The sequence below is a fragment of the Saccostrea cucullata genome, unplaced genomic scaffold (assembly GCF_032062105.1).
Source record: "Saccostrea cucullata isolate Sc308-1 unplaced genomic scaffold, CSIRO_AGI_Scuc_v1 ctg10323, whole genome shotgun sequence".
NCBI classification, from domain to species: domain Eukaryota; kingdom Metazoa; phylum Mollusca; class Bivalvia; order Ostreida; family Ostreidae; genus Saccostrea; species Saccostrea cuccullata.
Genome location: NW_026924263.1, coordinates 1 through 16,489, shown reverse-complemented (window position 1 = coordinate 16,489; position 16,489 = coordinate 1). Strand labels below are relative to the sequence as shown.

Genomic DNA, 16,489 nt, shown 5'->3' with positions numbered 1-16,489 from the left:
AAAATGTTCTAATGGCTTGAACAGTTCGAGAGACCAACATGCATCAATACAGTAATTCAACGTGAGAAAACAAGGTTTACCCGTATTCTTTAGAAAACGGTATAACCAAAGGTGTATACTCAGTTAATTCAACGGAAATTGCTGTTTACTCAGCAAGAGTAAGGTGTAAAATTTATGAATATATTCCCAAAATACAACTAAATATAAAAATTTGAAATTATTGATTAACAGTTTAGTGATGTTAGTAATTTTTATAATGTAATAATTTTCTCTGTGGACTTAATGAAAGTGGTGATTTAGACCAAAAGTCCGCAGACAAATTATTATAAGGTTATAACTTTAGTGAGAAACGCCGCAGCAGCCGTGGTCCTTAACTATAATGGTAAAAGAAGTAATTAAGCATATTATATACATCCCTTTTGTAAATGTTACATGTACATTGGGCAAAGCTAGATGTCTACTTTATCTTGTTATATATAATAGAGGAATTGTGAGAATAAATATATATGGTGACTCGAATTCATCGTAAACTGAAGTAAAAGCCATTAGAATGAAATATACATGTATGGAGGTATTGAACAGTATTTACGAGGGACGTTCAATAAATAATGTCATCGGTGCTCGGAAAGAAACAAAAAACGCTTTTCGATGATTTAGTCTTAACGATTAAACCAGAATATTTTCTTTTAATTAAAACACATGTCCATAACATTTTTATTCAATTTCTAGTTGTTTTTAGAACACATTTTTGAGTATGACCCTTAGTTTACTGGAATATGGCAGATCCTGTGATTTCCTGTACTTGTTTTCTTTCTTTCTGAAAGGTGGTTTTTCAAGTTTCGGAAATGAAACAGGTCAAAGGTTGAAAGTGCTGGCCAATGTTGTTGGTGTGACAAAACATTAACTTTCTTTATATCCCCGGAACCGCTTTACTCTTCATGGCCTGTGGGTTTGGACGCTGTCATGAAGAAATTTGATGAAGTGGATTTTTCATTCTGGCTCCTTCCTCTCATAAATCTCTCACTTTTTTTGCAAAAATTTTGTTGTTTAGACTCTTCCAGAAATTGAAATTACTCCCCCAATAAGAATTTAAACAACTAGATCACTAATGTTTAAGAAAAATAGCATATAAAACTGTTTTTGGGCTCTTGCTATTCTTTGCTCTTTTCAGGCCTTTGCTGTTTGAAAATAGCATATAAAACTGTTTTTGGGCTCTTGCTATTCTTTGCTCTTTTCAGGCCTTTGCTGTTTTGTCAAGTGTATCTCACTGTAAATTTGTTTTGAGGGTCTAAAGCAAAATAGTTCAAGTTTTATTATCTGTTGGAATTTTAGACAAACATGGATAAGTACAATTTTTTATTTTTTAAAATAATTGGCTAGATATTCCTACACGCTGTCGTTTTCACTCATTTGTCAAAATATTGGGTGACCTTTGAGTATTAAACTATTTTACTATCAAATGTTTCTTTAAAACAGTGTGAACTATCCCCAAAATGATGTCTATCAAATTTGCTATGTGTCTTAAAGTCAATCAAACATACTCAGTGATAATTTGTTGAATTTTCGCAAATATACGTTGGTTGTTGTATGTCCTTGTCGCCAAGGACGGCACCCATTTTTGATGTCCATTATTTCATTTTTGTTCATTGAAATGCACCTGCTCATGTGTGTATAAAACAGGCATTGGTCGCTGTAAATGTCACATATTTCAGTTAATATATCTTTTGAATTCTGAACAAGTTTTACGGCGGTTTTAATGGAGTGTTTAATTTCACTCTAGTTTACTGATTCTTGACTATTCATTTTAAATGCAGTGTCTCGAGTAGCCCTTGTTTTCTAGCCTCTCACAATGGAACTATGTGATGAAAGTGGTCACATAAACTGTTATCAACTCATTAAAGATTCAATAATTAGAGAAAGTCAAGCTTAATGGCATATGATTTCTATGTTGTATATCATAGAGCTGATGACACTATTTAATGAACGTCCCTCGTAAACTCAAAGGTCCATTAACCCCTTTCTCCGCAGTGACGCATATTAATGCACAAACCGTTGCCCCTCAATCATGCATTTTAACACAAACTGGAGCAGAGCAAACACGGACCTCCAAAAATCAGAGGTGGGATCGGGTGCCATGCAGGAATTAGCATGCCATGCCGACCAGTCACACCCGCCGTGTGCTCCTTGTCATGCATGATCGGGAAAAACAGAAAAGACCCATCGACAATTCAGTTTGTAAGTAATGGACTTGCAATTAGTATGAAAAAAACGTCAGCATTTTATATGCCGACAAGGCAACTGCATCGACCGTAGAACCCACGAAATGATGCCCTCAAAGAAGACCGTCGACATTCTTGTTGTTTTATCAATCCGCCGCGCCAACAACCTAACTTGGTTTCATGAATTGTACCCACGCAGAGCACGCTCTTGCACACTGAATCAACCTAATGACAAAACACCATATGCAGTTGATAAAGGTAATTTCATAATTCGGTTCGTTATTATACTCATTGTTCCCTTTCTAATTAAAAAATTCTTCAAAAATCATGTGTCAGTTTTGAATATTTTTAAAATATTTAAAAAAATGAATTTGAACTACCATATATATATATTGGATTCCGCAAATTCATAAGAATCCTTACAAAGATACATAGCGGGTTCCAGTAAATGTTCAACCAAGCCTCTTTACTCCTCACTAAGATATTAACAGTAGTGAAGGAGAAACTTCAAGAGTACTGTGCAACAGTATATTCAAGAAGTGGTGTAAATCAGATGCCAATACTTAAAAATTCCAAGGAACTTTTAGTGAAATCACAAGATTTTACCAAAATCAGTAGCTTAAAAACTTACGACTTTTCAACTTTATACACAACAATTCCCCACGATAAATTAAAATCCAAGCTTTTCGATGTCATTGACAGCTGCTCTTTCAATAAAAATGGAACTCGTAAATTTACTAACCTTGTCATTGGTCATTTGAAAATTTTTTTGTTGGAAAACATTCTGATTGCACACACAAGTACTCAGAAGTTGACATAAAAAAAATGCTTGAGTTTCTGATTGACAATATCTATGTTGTTTTTGAGACCAGGTCTTTCATCAATCTATTGGAATTCCAATTGGTACCAATTGCGCCCGTTATAAGAAGAACTATTTTTATATTCACATGAAACAGAATTTATCTAAAATCTTATGCGTGAAAAGAAGAAAATACTTGCTGTGGCCTTCAACTCGACATTTAGATATATCGACGACGTATTGTCAATTTCCAATGGAAATTTCCATTCATATGTCGATACGATATATTCTAGTGAGCTTGAGATAAAAGATACCATAGAGTCTGACATATCTGTTTCGTATTTGGAAATTTTACTGAAAAAAAAGTTTATGGTAATGTAACAACCAAGATCTTTGATAAACGGGATAACTTTAACTTTTCTATCGTCAACTTCCCTTACTTATGCAGCAATATACCTTCATCACCTGCTTACTGAGATTATACATCTCAGATAATTCGATACACAAGAGCATGCTCTATTGTATGAACAATTTCTAGAACGACATAAATTATTCTACCCCCGCTTGAATAGCGGAAGGGTATATAGTAATCGGTATGTCCGTCCGTAAGTCCGTCTACCTGTCTGTACATCCGTCCGTCCGTCTGTCTGTCTGTCTGTTACGCTTTGGGGTACCAATCTCTTATCCGCAACTCCTCTCATACCACTGAATAAAATTTGATGAAACTTTCACAGATCTTTATTGCATATTGCCATTATGCACCTCCTATTCTACTTTTTGATCCGATACATATTTTGGACATGGACACTGTCATTATATTTATATGGGAGGCGGGGGTATCATTTAGTGAGCTCATTGCTCATAATACCTATAGTTCATACATTGAATTGACGGCAGATTTTTCCGTTATTTCCGATGATGACAAGGATCACACGGCGTCAATTTTATGTTGAACGCATTCAAAACAAAAGAAAAAATGATAGAGAGAATTGTTAATAGCATTTTCCTTTCATTACAGCAATGTGTGATTATTAATTACACACATTTTGTAAAAATAAAAAAACGACCCATGAATAAATGTATATCCTGATAAAGAGACAAAAAAGACACATTGAATTGACACAATCTTGGTACGAAAATCTTGCAAGTATAACCCTTGGATTTCTGTTAAGTGTAATCATAGTTTACATTTACTGTATTTGTATTTTTCAGAGTTTACAATCATGATAAAATTGATTTCTTTTTGTTAATTTTGAGCAAAGATTTTTCAAGAAACCCGGGGTCGTAGTCTTCTTCAACAAGCGGCTTGATAATAAACACTAGTGGGTATACAGATTAGGATATCTATGCTCTCAGTAATGTATGCAAGTTATCGCACTCAGACAATCACATACCATTGTTGGGGGGGGGGGCACTTTTTCAAACATAATTTTTAAAATAATATGGGGTTTTTTGGCTTGTTAATTTTTCTCGTTTTCATAAAATTGATTTTTTTTGTCTCTGGCTGCTCCTCCTTGTTTTCAAAAATCATGTCACATCCCTGTCAATGATTGATTGATTGTGTACTGTTTAACGCCCCTCTCCAGAATATTTCACAGATATGGAGACGTCACCATTGCCGGTGAAGGGCTGCAAATTTAGGCCTATGCTCGGCACTTACGGCCTTTGAGCAGGGAGGGATCTTTATCGTGCCACACCTCCTGTGACACGGGGCCTCGGTTTATACGGTCTCATCCGAAGAACTGCCCTATTTAGTCGCCTTTTACGACCAGCAAGGGGTACTGAGGACCTATTCTAACCCGTATCCCCACCTGTCAAGCATGATAGACTAAATAAATATCATAAATGCGGAATATCTTTAGGACATTTCCAAAAATAAATTTTTCGTTCGGTATTACGAGTTATGGAACCCGTTTTAGCGAATTTACTTTACATTTTTTTTATTAAAATAGATCTATTGAGTTCTTAATCAAAAATTATTAATAAAGATAGTTAACTTTGTTTTAATTTTAATTCGTTATAGCAAAATTCTATTTGTGTAACGAATCAATTTCGTTTAATCTAATTCAACTATAAGGGCCTATAAAAATATATGTAAATTCATTGTAATGAATAGCCAAACGTATATACACAAATTAAACTCGTTAAAAAATTAAAAGAACTCGTTTCAACGAAATTAATTTGTTAAATGAAGTTGGAAAAATATTTTCAGCGAATACCTTTAATACAGATTTAGAACTAATCAAAAACAAGTTGATTTTGTCATAACAAATTTTAGAATTCATTACAAATTGTACAGATTCGTTAAACAAAATGAATTTGTTATAATTAATTCGAAATAATTTATATTACGCATTGAATTCGTTACATCAAATTTGGTAGCTGCAATAATGTAGCCCTCTCTAATTTTTTAAATTTGATGTTTTCTGGAGAGGGCTACAATTTCATAGCATCTCCGTAATGGTGCAAATATGTTTTTAAAATAGGGGCGACTGCGGGCAAAATAAATTGTTTTTACATTCAACTTACTTCTAATAAGAGGATTTTTTTTATTCACTGTCAACAACATAGCCCGTTCAATGCGAAAATTGTGAAATAATTCTGCGTTTTTCGCAGTCTTCTACTAAGCAGCCATGACAGTTCACGCCTGACGTAATGAGATGACTGTTAACGCGTGACGTAATGAGACTTTCGCTTAAAATTTAGAACAACTTAATAAAGAAAATGTCGGTGTTAATAAATTATTGTGCTGAATTGTATCACAAAAACATCGATAAATAAAACCATTTTAAGTGTTATTTTTACGCTTCTGGCGATATTTATGCTTAAAATAAGAAAATTCCAAAAAGATCTGTTCCTATAGAACCAAAATTCTCATTGGCTGTCCCAAAATACAATCTATCAAGGTCAGTAAACATTGCGGATAAATTCGAGTTGTGATGTTGCCATACACGAAAAATAACCAATTCTGTAAATTTTTGGATTGATTTACATTTTGGATGACTACTTTTTTTGAGTCAAGGTAAAAAATGTGAATAAAATAGCCATTTAATAACAATTTGAGCCGAAATCCGTGCGGAAGCGAATAGCTCCCGCTGCTGCATTATTACAGAGATCCTAAGGAGTTGTAGCCCTCTCTCTCCCCCTCCCCCTCCCAAATAGGGAGAGGGCTAAATTATTGCAGCTACAAATTCGGCAATCGATATATCGAAATCAAAATATGTTTGATAGGCCTTAAAGGGGCCGAGTGGGGTTTCCGTAACGTAAAACTTCGCGCGTCTGTTTTATACTTGGATATTTTACTTGAAAAAGACACTAATGGTAATCTAACAACAAAGCTCTATGATAAACGCGATGACTTTAACTTTCCTTACCTATGCAGCAATATACCTTCATCACCCGCATATGGAGTTCAGATATCTCAGTTGATTTGATACGCTAGAGCATGGTCTACGTATGGACAATTTCTAAACGAGGTAAATTATTGACAAACAAGTTGATGAAACAAGACTTTCAGCAGTCTCGTTTAAAGTCATAAGTTCGTAAGTTCTTTGGTCGATACCATGACCTTGTCAGCAAATAAAATTTATCATTGAGTCAAATGCTGACTGACGTTTTTCATACCAATTATTAGTCCATTATTTATATACTGAATTGACGACAGATTTTTCCGTTATTTCGGATCATGACAAGGAGCACACGGTCAGCAGAGGATGCTCACTCCGCCATGGCACCTGATCCAACCTCTGACATTTTGGAGATCCGTGTTTGCTCTGCCCCTATTTTGTTTTGTTTCATGGACTTTGATATTGAATACTGTTCGTTATCTCCATATCCTTCATTTTGCAGTAGTAAAATGAAGCGCATTTACTGTTTTGAAGCAATCTTTTCACAAAATTAATAAAATTCAGATATTATGGGTTGAAAAATGCCATTACAGTTTTTATAAAACTGATTATTCGAATAATTTTTCAACTAATAGGTATCTATATATTGACGTCGTAATAGTGTGTTTTTGACGTAAGGATAATCGAAGCTCTCAAAGAGGGGGTTAAAAAATGTTATAAAAGTATCAAATATAAGCTCTTGAAATTTGAAACATAGGAATTTTAGATTCTCTCAATTATTTTTATAATTTTATGCATAAATTTTTGGTGTCTGTTATAGTTTGTAGTTCTCCATAAAAACAGGAGATGTCTTAATTTTGACATTTTGAGATGTCCCCTCCGGAAACAAGACGGTGGAATTTTGTGTTTCTTACATATAATGTACAATTTAACATTACTCATTATTATACTTCTGTTAAAATGTTTCATATATAAAGTTCATAAGGTAAAATAACTATCTTTTATAGTCCACGCAAGGCAAAGCTATACCTCGGGGTATAGTATACACTTATCCACTGGGTGTGAGTGGGATAGCTCTTTTATCATACCCGCGACAGGAACTATTCCCCGAGGGCTTGCCCGAGGGGAATAGTTCCTGTCAAGGGTTTGATAAAAGAGCTATCTCACTCACACCCAGTGGATAAGCGTTTTATTATACTGATGTATAATATAACTTTTGAGGTTTAAATTTTTTTGGAGTAAGATAATACTGCAAGAATAATCTGAAATCCTGATGACGTCACAATGCTACTGAAGTCATTATGACATCATCATGTCTATAGATTTATCGCTGGAAATCAAAATTGGTGGCAAAAATTGCATGAAAATTTTCCGAGGGTGGATAGCAAAAACTATACCCCGGGGTATAGCTCAGTTAAGCCTGGACTATAAAAGATAGTTATTTTACCTTCTGAACTTTATCTAGGAAACATTTTAACAGAAGTATAATAATTTTTGCTATCCACCCTCGGAAAATTTTCATGCAATTGTTGCCGCCAATTTTAATTTCCAGCGATAAACCTTTAAACTGATGATGTCATAATGACTTCAGTAGCATTGTGACGTCATCAGGATTTCAGATTATTCTTGCAGAATTATCTTACTCCAAAAAAATTCAAACCTCAGAAATTATATTATACATCAGTATAATATAACGCTTATCCACTGGTTGTGAGTGGGATAGCTCAAACTCTTGACAGGAACTATTCCCCTCGGGCAAGCCCTCAGAGAATAGTTCTCTGTCGCGGGTTTGATAAAAGAGCTATCCCACTCACACCCAGTGGATAAGTGTATATTATACAAAAGTCTATTGTAGTTTTTGTATAATATACTTTAAAGTGCGAAAAAATGACATTTTCCTATATAATCCTATAGAAAATTTACCTGGATTTTGAGACGGTCCCAAAAAATACCTGCAAGGTAGAGTTTCCCTTAACTTGGCATGTGCACTGGAGTCAATGTAAGTTACATAACTGCCAAAACGTCATTAACTGTCAAAAAAAAACAACAAAAAAACAAAAAACAAAAAAAAAACAGGGGCACCGCAAAGCGTAGGACCTCTCACGAAAAGAATATTCATAAATAACAAGATGAATTGATGCAAAGCATCAAATCGACCACAAAAATTTAATATTTTAGTATTTTAAAAAGATTTTTTTTTATGTTAAAAAAATCTGTAGAAACAATATGTTTGTGTAACACTGATGTACCCGTATGGCAACATAGCGCAGATTAAACATCTATTCAATGCAAATTTAATATATTGGTACCCAAAGTAGGGTATTCTCACTCGAAATACAATTGTAAAATATAAAAGTAGGTCAAGGTCATTTTTTCATAAGTATGGAAATCTCCAAGGTCAAGGTCTAAAGGTCAAGGTAATTTGTATCCTATGAAAGGTCTTGCCATAAAGAATACATATGTGAAGTATGAAAGCCCTATCCCTAACCCTTCAAAAGTCATGGCTAAGGTTAAAAATCTTAAAGAGTAGGTCAAACTCCAAGGTCAAGGTCAAAGGGTAAAAATTCTTGATATGAAGTGAAAGGTCTTGTCACAAGGATTACACATTTGAAGTATGAAAGCACCAGCCCTTACCGTTCAAAAGTTATGGCCAAGGTTAATTTTTTTCATAAGTAAAAAATCTCCAAGGTCAAGGTCAAAAGATCAAAGTTGTTGGTATCCAATGAAAGGTCTTTTCTGAAATAATACATATATGAACCCGAAAAAAGTTCTTGTTACAAGGAATACACATGTGAAATATGAAAGTCATAGCTACGCTAAATCAAAAGTTATGGGCAAGGTTAAAGTTTTTGCGGACAGACAGACGGACAGACACGACAAAAACTATATACCCCCGAAACTTCGTTTACGGGGAATTAAAAATCAAAATCAAAATTATTGCGCGCGATAAAGTAATACAGCTCAACGCACTTTTTAAACTCACATAAGATTGTTTTTCGCTTAAATTAAGGTCACATTTTTCTTGCAATAAAACTTAAAATTATCGAGCTTTATATGAGACATAACCTTTATATTATAAAATATTTCATGATAAAGGTGCATATTCTCTAAAATTATTTTAAGGATATCCGATCCTCGCCCAGGAAGGATAACTCCAAAAATTAATATTTAATTTGAAATGCATTAAAATGAAGCTTGAAAATGAAATTTTTTCATGCAACAATTTTCATTTTATTCACCTTTATAAGATTCAACGTTTTTGGAAGTCTTAGAAAAGGTCTTATAAAAGTTGACATTTGTACCCTATAAAACGAAAGAAAATTAATACAGTTTATGAGAAATAAGATTTTCTTAAATCCAGCCTTAGATACCAATAATTATTAGCATGATATGAAATAAGAAGTGATTTGTGGTGTCTTGCGATGATAGCAAAAGCCTTTTACACTTTGTATTATAGGATACATGTCGGAAATAGAAGAAAAAAAATACCAAATAAGTATAAAAATAATTACAATTTCTCTGAATGCCTGGATACCTATCGTTTTTTAACCTAAAATATATTTGTTGATCAATTTGCAATTAGAAAATGCATAGCTGATATTCCTATTCGCTTTTTCTACAAAAATATTAGAGATTTGACGATTTTCCTTATATAATATGATTAACTTTAATCTTTAACTTTAAAGAAATGTTTTGGATAAATATACATAACTTTAAGGATTCAAAGATACTTTTATGAGTATTTTTAATTACTTAACTGCTAATTTTATAAACCTGAGGATCGGACTGCCTTAATTCTTAATATTTTGGCGATTTTTAAAACGTTTATTCATCATTTTTAGCAGAGACATAAATAAAGTTATCTGCTTTTAGACTTATCAATTAAGAATTATTCCATCTACACAAGGGAAAAACCGTCTCATTTCCCTACGTGCACATTCTAACACAACTACAAATACACGTAGATCGTCATCTCCTGCAGCCGATAAAGACAGCCTTAGACATCGATCCCGATACAAATTTCAGCACTTCCGTTCCGCACAGGACATATAATCCACAAGCAAAAACACACACATTCGATTGCATCAATATACAGTAATACCACCAGAAAGAACAAAAATATGTTTTCATTGTTGGTCAGTTTTAATAGAAAATCAAAGTAAAGAATACATTTTGTCCTACGAATCCACCAGAATTACTGCGAAGATGATGCCAGAAACATACTTACAGTAATCACAATGTTGGATATAAAAAATGACCAGAAAGCAAAAAAATCTATTGTAGAAGCTACATGCTTCCACTCATATTTTTCTTGTGCACGGCAATTGTTTTGTTGTTTGTTATCAAGACTCCCTTTCGTTGTTAATTCCGAAACCACTATTTCAGTTACCCTCGCTTTTTTACATCTCATTTTTCTTTGAAGTCGGACGAGCATGACCCAGTATTTCGAAATTTCCTCCTCTTCATCTCTATGATGAAGGCGGAGCTGAAAAGCTGTAATAACGAGGGCTATCACTCCATATACCAACTGGACAATCAGGTACATCGCTATAATTGGTGTATTATCGGAGGAAGTTGGCAACAGTGTGGAAATAATGGTAAGAAAAACAGCAAAGGCCAAAAATACGGTTACACAAAATGACATTTTCTCTCCTGCATCGACTGGAATCACAAAAACTAGCATATTCAAAAAACCTAAGAAAACGATGGGTAGAATTATATTTAAAATAAAATACTGGGACTTTCGGCGTAATTTGATGGTGAATTTGACTTCAGATTCGCTATCTTCTTTCTTAATATCCGATGATGTGTCGATTATATCCCAAACTCCATTGGCCTCAAATTCGTAAAATTGGATTCCTTTCGTTGATTTAGTAATTTCTATCTGATCTGCAAAATGACTCCATGTAACAAATTTAATATCACACTTCTGTGTGTCGAATGGGAAGTTGGTTATGTCCATTGAACAGCGACTTTCAAACACATTGAATGGTAACCAATCAACTGACCCTTCATGATTGATTGACAGGTAGTAAAAGCTTCCTCCCAGCTCCTCGAACTTTTTAAATCCGTTCTTCAGTACAAGATCAGGCTTCCATATTTCATTCTACAATTCAAATACGATTTTTGTTCTTATAACTTTTAAAATATAATCCTAGGTTAATTCATATAATATGGAATCACGTAAAGGTTTTTATAATTATATTCTATGAAAGAATGGAAAATTCTAGTAATGTAACGCCATCACACCACGTATGCACAAATGCAACACGTGATAGATGCCAAATGTAATGCAGAGGGTGATAGAAGTACATATAAATCTTATACTTAGATTGGATATTCATATAAAGTAATAGGAACAGACTATATGTCAAATAGATATTATACTCCTTGAAAGTTTACTAGAGCCTTACAACTTGAACTTCTAAGCAACAAGTCAACTTGTCATGATTATGCGATGTTTATTTTTTCTCACAAGCAATTCAGTTACCTGATTAATGTCATAGAAAATATACATGTATAAGAATTATGAAATTAAAACCTATGTGTCTATAAAAAATCACCACTATCACCACTACTGACATATTAAGTTAACAAAGCCTTGGGCATTAAATAAAAGGAAAATATTGCCAACAACAATTGAGATTCGCACACAACTTATGTCTAATAGACTCCTTTTATCGTATCTGCCCGATGTTGTAATGAAGAAGGCTTTTGAAATATCCTTTCATTCAAGAGTGTGAGTAATTGTTATATAAATTACGCAGACTTGCCACGTAGGCATATTTCATGAATCAAGCTAGCACTTCATAAAACAAGATGTGTTTGTGAAACACTGATGCCCCCTGTATGGCAACATACAGCGAAGATCAAACTTTTTAAAATACAAATTTATGTTGCTACCCAAAGTAAAGCTTTCTCACAAGAAATATATTTTTGAAATAGAATAGAAATAGCCCTAGCATCACCTATTCAAAAGTTATGGCTAAGGTTTAAGTTTTGAAAAAAATAGTTAAAATTCCAAGGTCAAGGTCAAAGGGTAAAAAATGTTGGCATCTAATACATGTAAAAGGCCTTGTCATAGTTATTAAAATTAGTGTGTGAAGTATAAAAGCCTTTGCCCTAACCCTTCAAAAGTTATGGTCAATGTTTCTTTAGGTCGAACTCCAAGGTCAAAGGGTAAAATAAATATTTTAAATTCTTGGCATATAAGAAAAGATATTTTCCAAATGATTTAATATATGAAGTATGAAAGCCCTATCCCTTTCCGTTCAAAAGTAATTTTGGGAAAGTTTTTCCAAAATTCCCGTTGTTGGTATCCAATGAAGGTCTTGTCACAAAGAATACATATGTGAAGTATAAATGTCCTAGTATCTTCCATTCAGGAGTTATGGTCAAAGAAAAGTTTGGAATTTTTGTGTAAAAGTGTGTCAAGCTCCAAGGTAAAGGTCCAAGGTGAATTTGATAGTACCCCCCAAAAAGGAATACACATGCATGCGAAATATGAAAAGCATAGTTGCACTAAATTAAAAGTTATGGGCAGACAAACAGACAGACAGATAGACAGACTAACAGACAGAATGACAGACGGAAGAACACAACAAAAACTATATACCCCGAATCTTCGTTTACGGGTGTGTAAAAATTTGCCTAGGCTACGTGCAGTTCTGTCTGAATTATTAAACAATTATAATTCTCTCGCCCTCTCCCGACTCAGAGTTAATTTGGATCGGTAAGTAAGTTTGAAGGTTTTTCCTAGAAAATGTCGACATATATTTTGATGGGATGAGAAAAGTAAGGGGAAAAATTACATACTAGTGTCCTTGAGTTTCAATAAAAAATACATCGAGCTGATTTTAACGTATCGGTCGGTAAAAGTCAAACATTTTTTTAAATATGGTCTTATGCATCTTTTTTAAATATGTGGAATAAAATTAAATCAAATTTAATGATAGTTTCTTTGTGTATAATGTACATATAAGATAAATTATTTTGATTAAGTTGCTCATGAATTTAAAATTAAAAGACCTACTAAATGGATTCTAATCCTTCGTTTACAACTTGTATAAGAAGTGATTAACAGGTATTAATTAGTACCCTAAGGTGACAGAAGCACAACTCGTCAGGATCGATAGAAGATAACTATTTACTTAAGGTTTGTTCTCATGTCGCCTTATCTGTAAAATTTAGCATTCCTATTTCGCCTTAGTAAGCTTTCAGGTGAATTAAGGTGATGAAGATTTAATATATTTAGCATTACGTACTTTTGGTATAACACGTATTATTTCATTCACAGTTTTTTTTTTTTTTTTTTTTTTTATAAATTCCCATTAATTGTTAAATTCAATCTAAAAATTTTATCATTTAAATTTTTATATCAACCTAGTAATAATATTTACAAATACTAAAATTCCCATTTCGCCTTAGTACTTTTTAACTTTTTCTTACCTGTATTTCACAATTAAGGCGAAATAGGAACACACCTTTACGATTAACATACAGTTATAAAACAATGTTCATTTGACACCTGACCTGGAGTTTCACCCCCCCCCCCAGTTTAGACTCAATTCTATGTATTCTATTTATGTAATATATGTTTTTTGTAAACTGATGGGCTGTATTGACCAAAATTATTATTCTGAATAAACGATTACATAAAATAAATAATTAAATCTATCACAAAAAAGACAAGGGAGCAAAATAAATGATATCAGCTGTGTGCCAGGTAATTTGGTCACGGTAAATTCTGTATAAACGAGTACACAGCCACAGGCGGTAACGAGTACCTTGAATATTAACAGGTGTAGGATTGATTGATTGATTGTATATTGTTTATCGTCCCTCTCGAAACAGGTGTAGGAGACACTAATAAACACGGACTAAACATATCTTAATTGCAGTATTGGGGGAAGTTTTTGATAAATATATATACACTAGACAAAATTGCTAACGCACCACCAAATTAAAGTAATGTTTTTCTTTTCAAAACTTATTTAAGATGTATTTGATATATTATCATGTTACAAAATCAAAAAAATAAAGCATTTAATTAAATGTTTGAATTGATAAATAACTTACTACAATTTTAACTGAAGCGTTGTCATTTCATAGAAAACGTGAAAAATGTGTCCATACTTATTTGGAGGGATTAATTTTTTTTCTGTGCATTTTTGTTCTTTATGTTGGTACTGAATAGAATATCAGAAAAAAAAAACCGATTTCAATATTTCCATTTGACGTGGTTTTCTGGGGATTATAGCAAATGTTTCTTCATCAAACGCAATCAAATAATTAACATAAATTAAAGGAAAAACAAAAACTATTTAATTTTTATGATGCAGGAGGTCAATATAAATAAAAATATATGAAAAATAAGAATGGGGTATCGTCTTTCCTCTGCTATAATGTGACATAACATTTTTTAAATTTTTTAATCCAATGCCAGGCAACCCAAGTATAAAATCTTTCATATACAGATAATCAAAGACTCTTCTCTGATATACCTCCTTCCGCATAGTGATGGTTTGTATAATCTGTAATCGGCTAATGAAGAACGCTCCAATAATACATCTTAGACATATATCTACACGTAATTAATTTTGGGTGACATAGATTCATCATTTTCTACGCTTTGTATGAATGAACTTTTTCCCGAAATGGGGAATCGTTATTTTCCTGAAAATGTATACAAACATGTATTCTGCATGATTCTTTGATTGGAAACGGTCATTATTATATCATTTCTGGTATTGACTCAGTCACAAAGAACTACGGGTTACCTGTGGGATGAAGATGGTGTCAGTGTTGTCATAAAGAACTACAGGTTACCTGTGGGATGAAGATGGTGTCAGTGTTGTCATAAAGAACTACAGCTTACCTGAGGAATGAAGATGGTATCAGTGTTGTCATAAAGGACTACAGGTTACCTGTGAGATGAAGATGGTATAAGTGTTGTCATTAAGAACTACAGATTACCTGTGGGATGAAGATGGTGTCAGGTTGTCATAAAGACCTACAGGTTACCTGTGGGATGAATATGGTGTCGGTGTTGTGATAAAGAACTACAGATTACCTGTGGGATGAAGATGGTGTCGGTGTTGTTATAGTCGGAGGGAGTCCACCGTAAAAGCTCATCTGTCCATGACAACATTAAAAATCCCGTGGTAACCAGTTTCTCATTGACCTCGCTGACTTCATTGACACTACTCAAATAAAAACTGACATCCAGCTGAATTGGGTCATCTTGGATGACCGTGGGACGGACTTTGGGCGAGTAATTGTCAAAAAGGTCGCTTATAAGAGTCAAAACATTTTTGTTTGTTTGTGACGTCACAGATTGAATAAAAAAGCAAATATTAAGCAACAATATCCTCATTGTGTAGTAAAACATTCAAAAATCAACCTGAAGAAAATTAGATAACTTTCAGTTGAGTGTATATTCCAGTGCAGGAGACAACATTGCCTGATCAGGTTATTCATTTGATTGCTCTCAAACAACAAGGACGTTTTTATATCCACAAATTTTAAAATTTTCGCTGTCACTTCATTTAGATGAATTTAATTCTCTTACGCCTCATGAACAGTCAGTTTGACCACCGTGCATCAATACAGTTCAGCGTTTGAACGTGAGAATAAAGGTATACCCTTATTCTGTGCACTAGAGCACTTCATAACTAAGGTTCTTACTAAGTTTACTTAACGGAAATTACTATTTACTGAGCAAGAGTGGTGTGTATTATTCTTGTGCAACAGTATATATATCCATATTAACTCTATCTACATGTGCATAAAGAAAATCCCGGGATTGACTGTTAAAGCCCGATTATTATTCAAGAAGCGTTACGGAAGCCGTTGAAATTAAAATTTGTGGAATGAAATTGCGAGCCAAGTTGATTATCAAGTTTAAATGTCACTCAACATTTAAAAAATACAATTAGATATGAAAAATTAAAATCATTGATCAACAGATAAGTAATGTAAGTAATGTTTTCAATTGCCTTATAATCTTTGATGGTGTACAGTGGTGTTTCAGACACAGATAAATCATTAAAGCTATATCAAGTTCTTTAGCATATTATACACATCCATTCTAGCACTGCAGTGATACAAATGCTATACGAATG

The 16,489-nt window shown here is 33.4% G+C and overlaps 1 protein-coding gene across 1 annotated transcript; it reads right to left on the bottom strand.

Annotated features, from left to right (window-relative positions):
- Nucleotides 1-10,560: 10,560 nt before the first annotated feature.
- On the bottom strand, nucleotides 10,561-15,741 carry LOC134266061 (neuronal acetylcholine receptor subunit alpha-5-like). Its single transcript, XM_062748293.1, has 2 exons — nucleotides 15,439-15,741; nucleotides 10,561-11,472 (listed from the first exon to the last, which is right to left on the bottom strand). Exons 1-2 carry the CDS (start codon nucleotides 15,739-15,741, stop codon nucleotides 10,561-10,563), a joined length of 1,215 nt encoding a protein of 404 aa, XP_062604277.1.
- Nucleotides 15,742-16,489: the final 748 nt, after the last annotated feature.

Excerpts from the sequence above, each read along its gene's own strand:
- LOC134266061 (XM_062748293.1), bottom strand. The coding sequence starts at position 15,741 with ATGAGGATATTGTTGCTTAATATTTGCTTTTTTATTCAATCTGTGACG. Across the intron at positions 11,473-15,438 it reads ACACCATCTTCATCCCACAG|AATGAAATATGGAAGCCTGA; the intron begins GTAATCTGTAGT and ends TTTGAATTGTAG.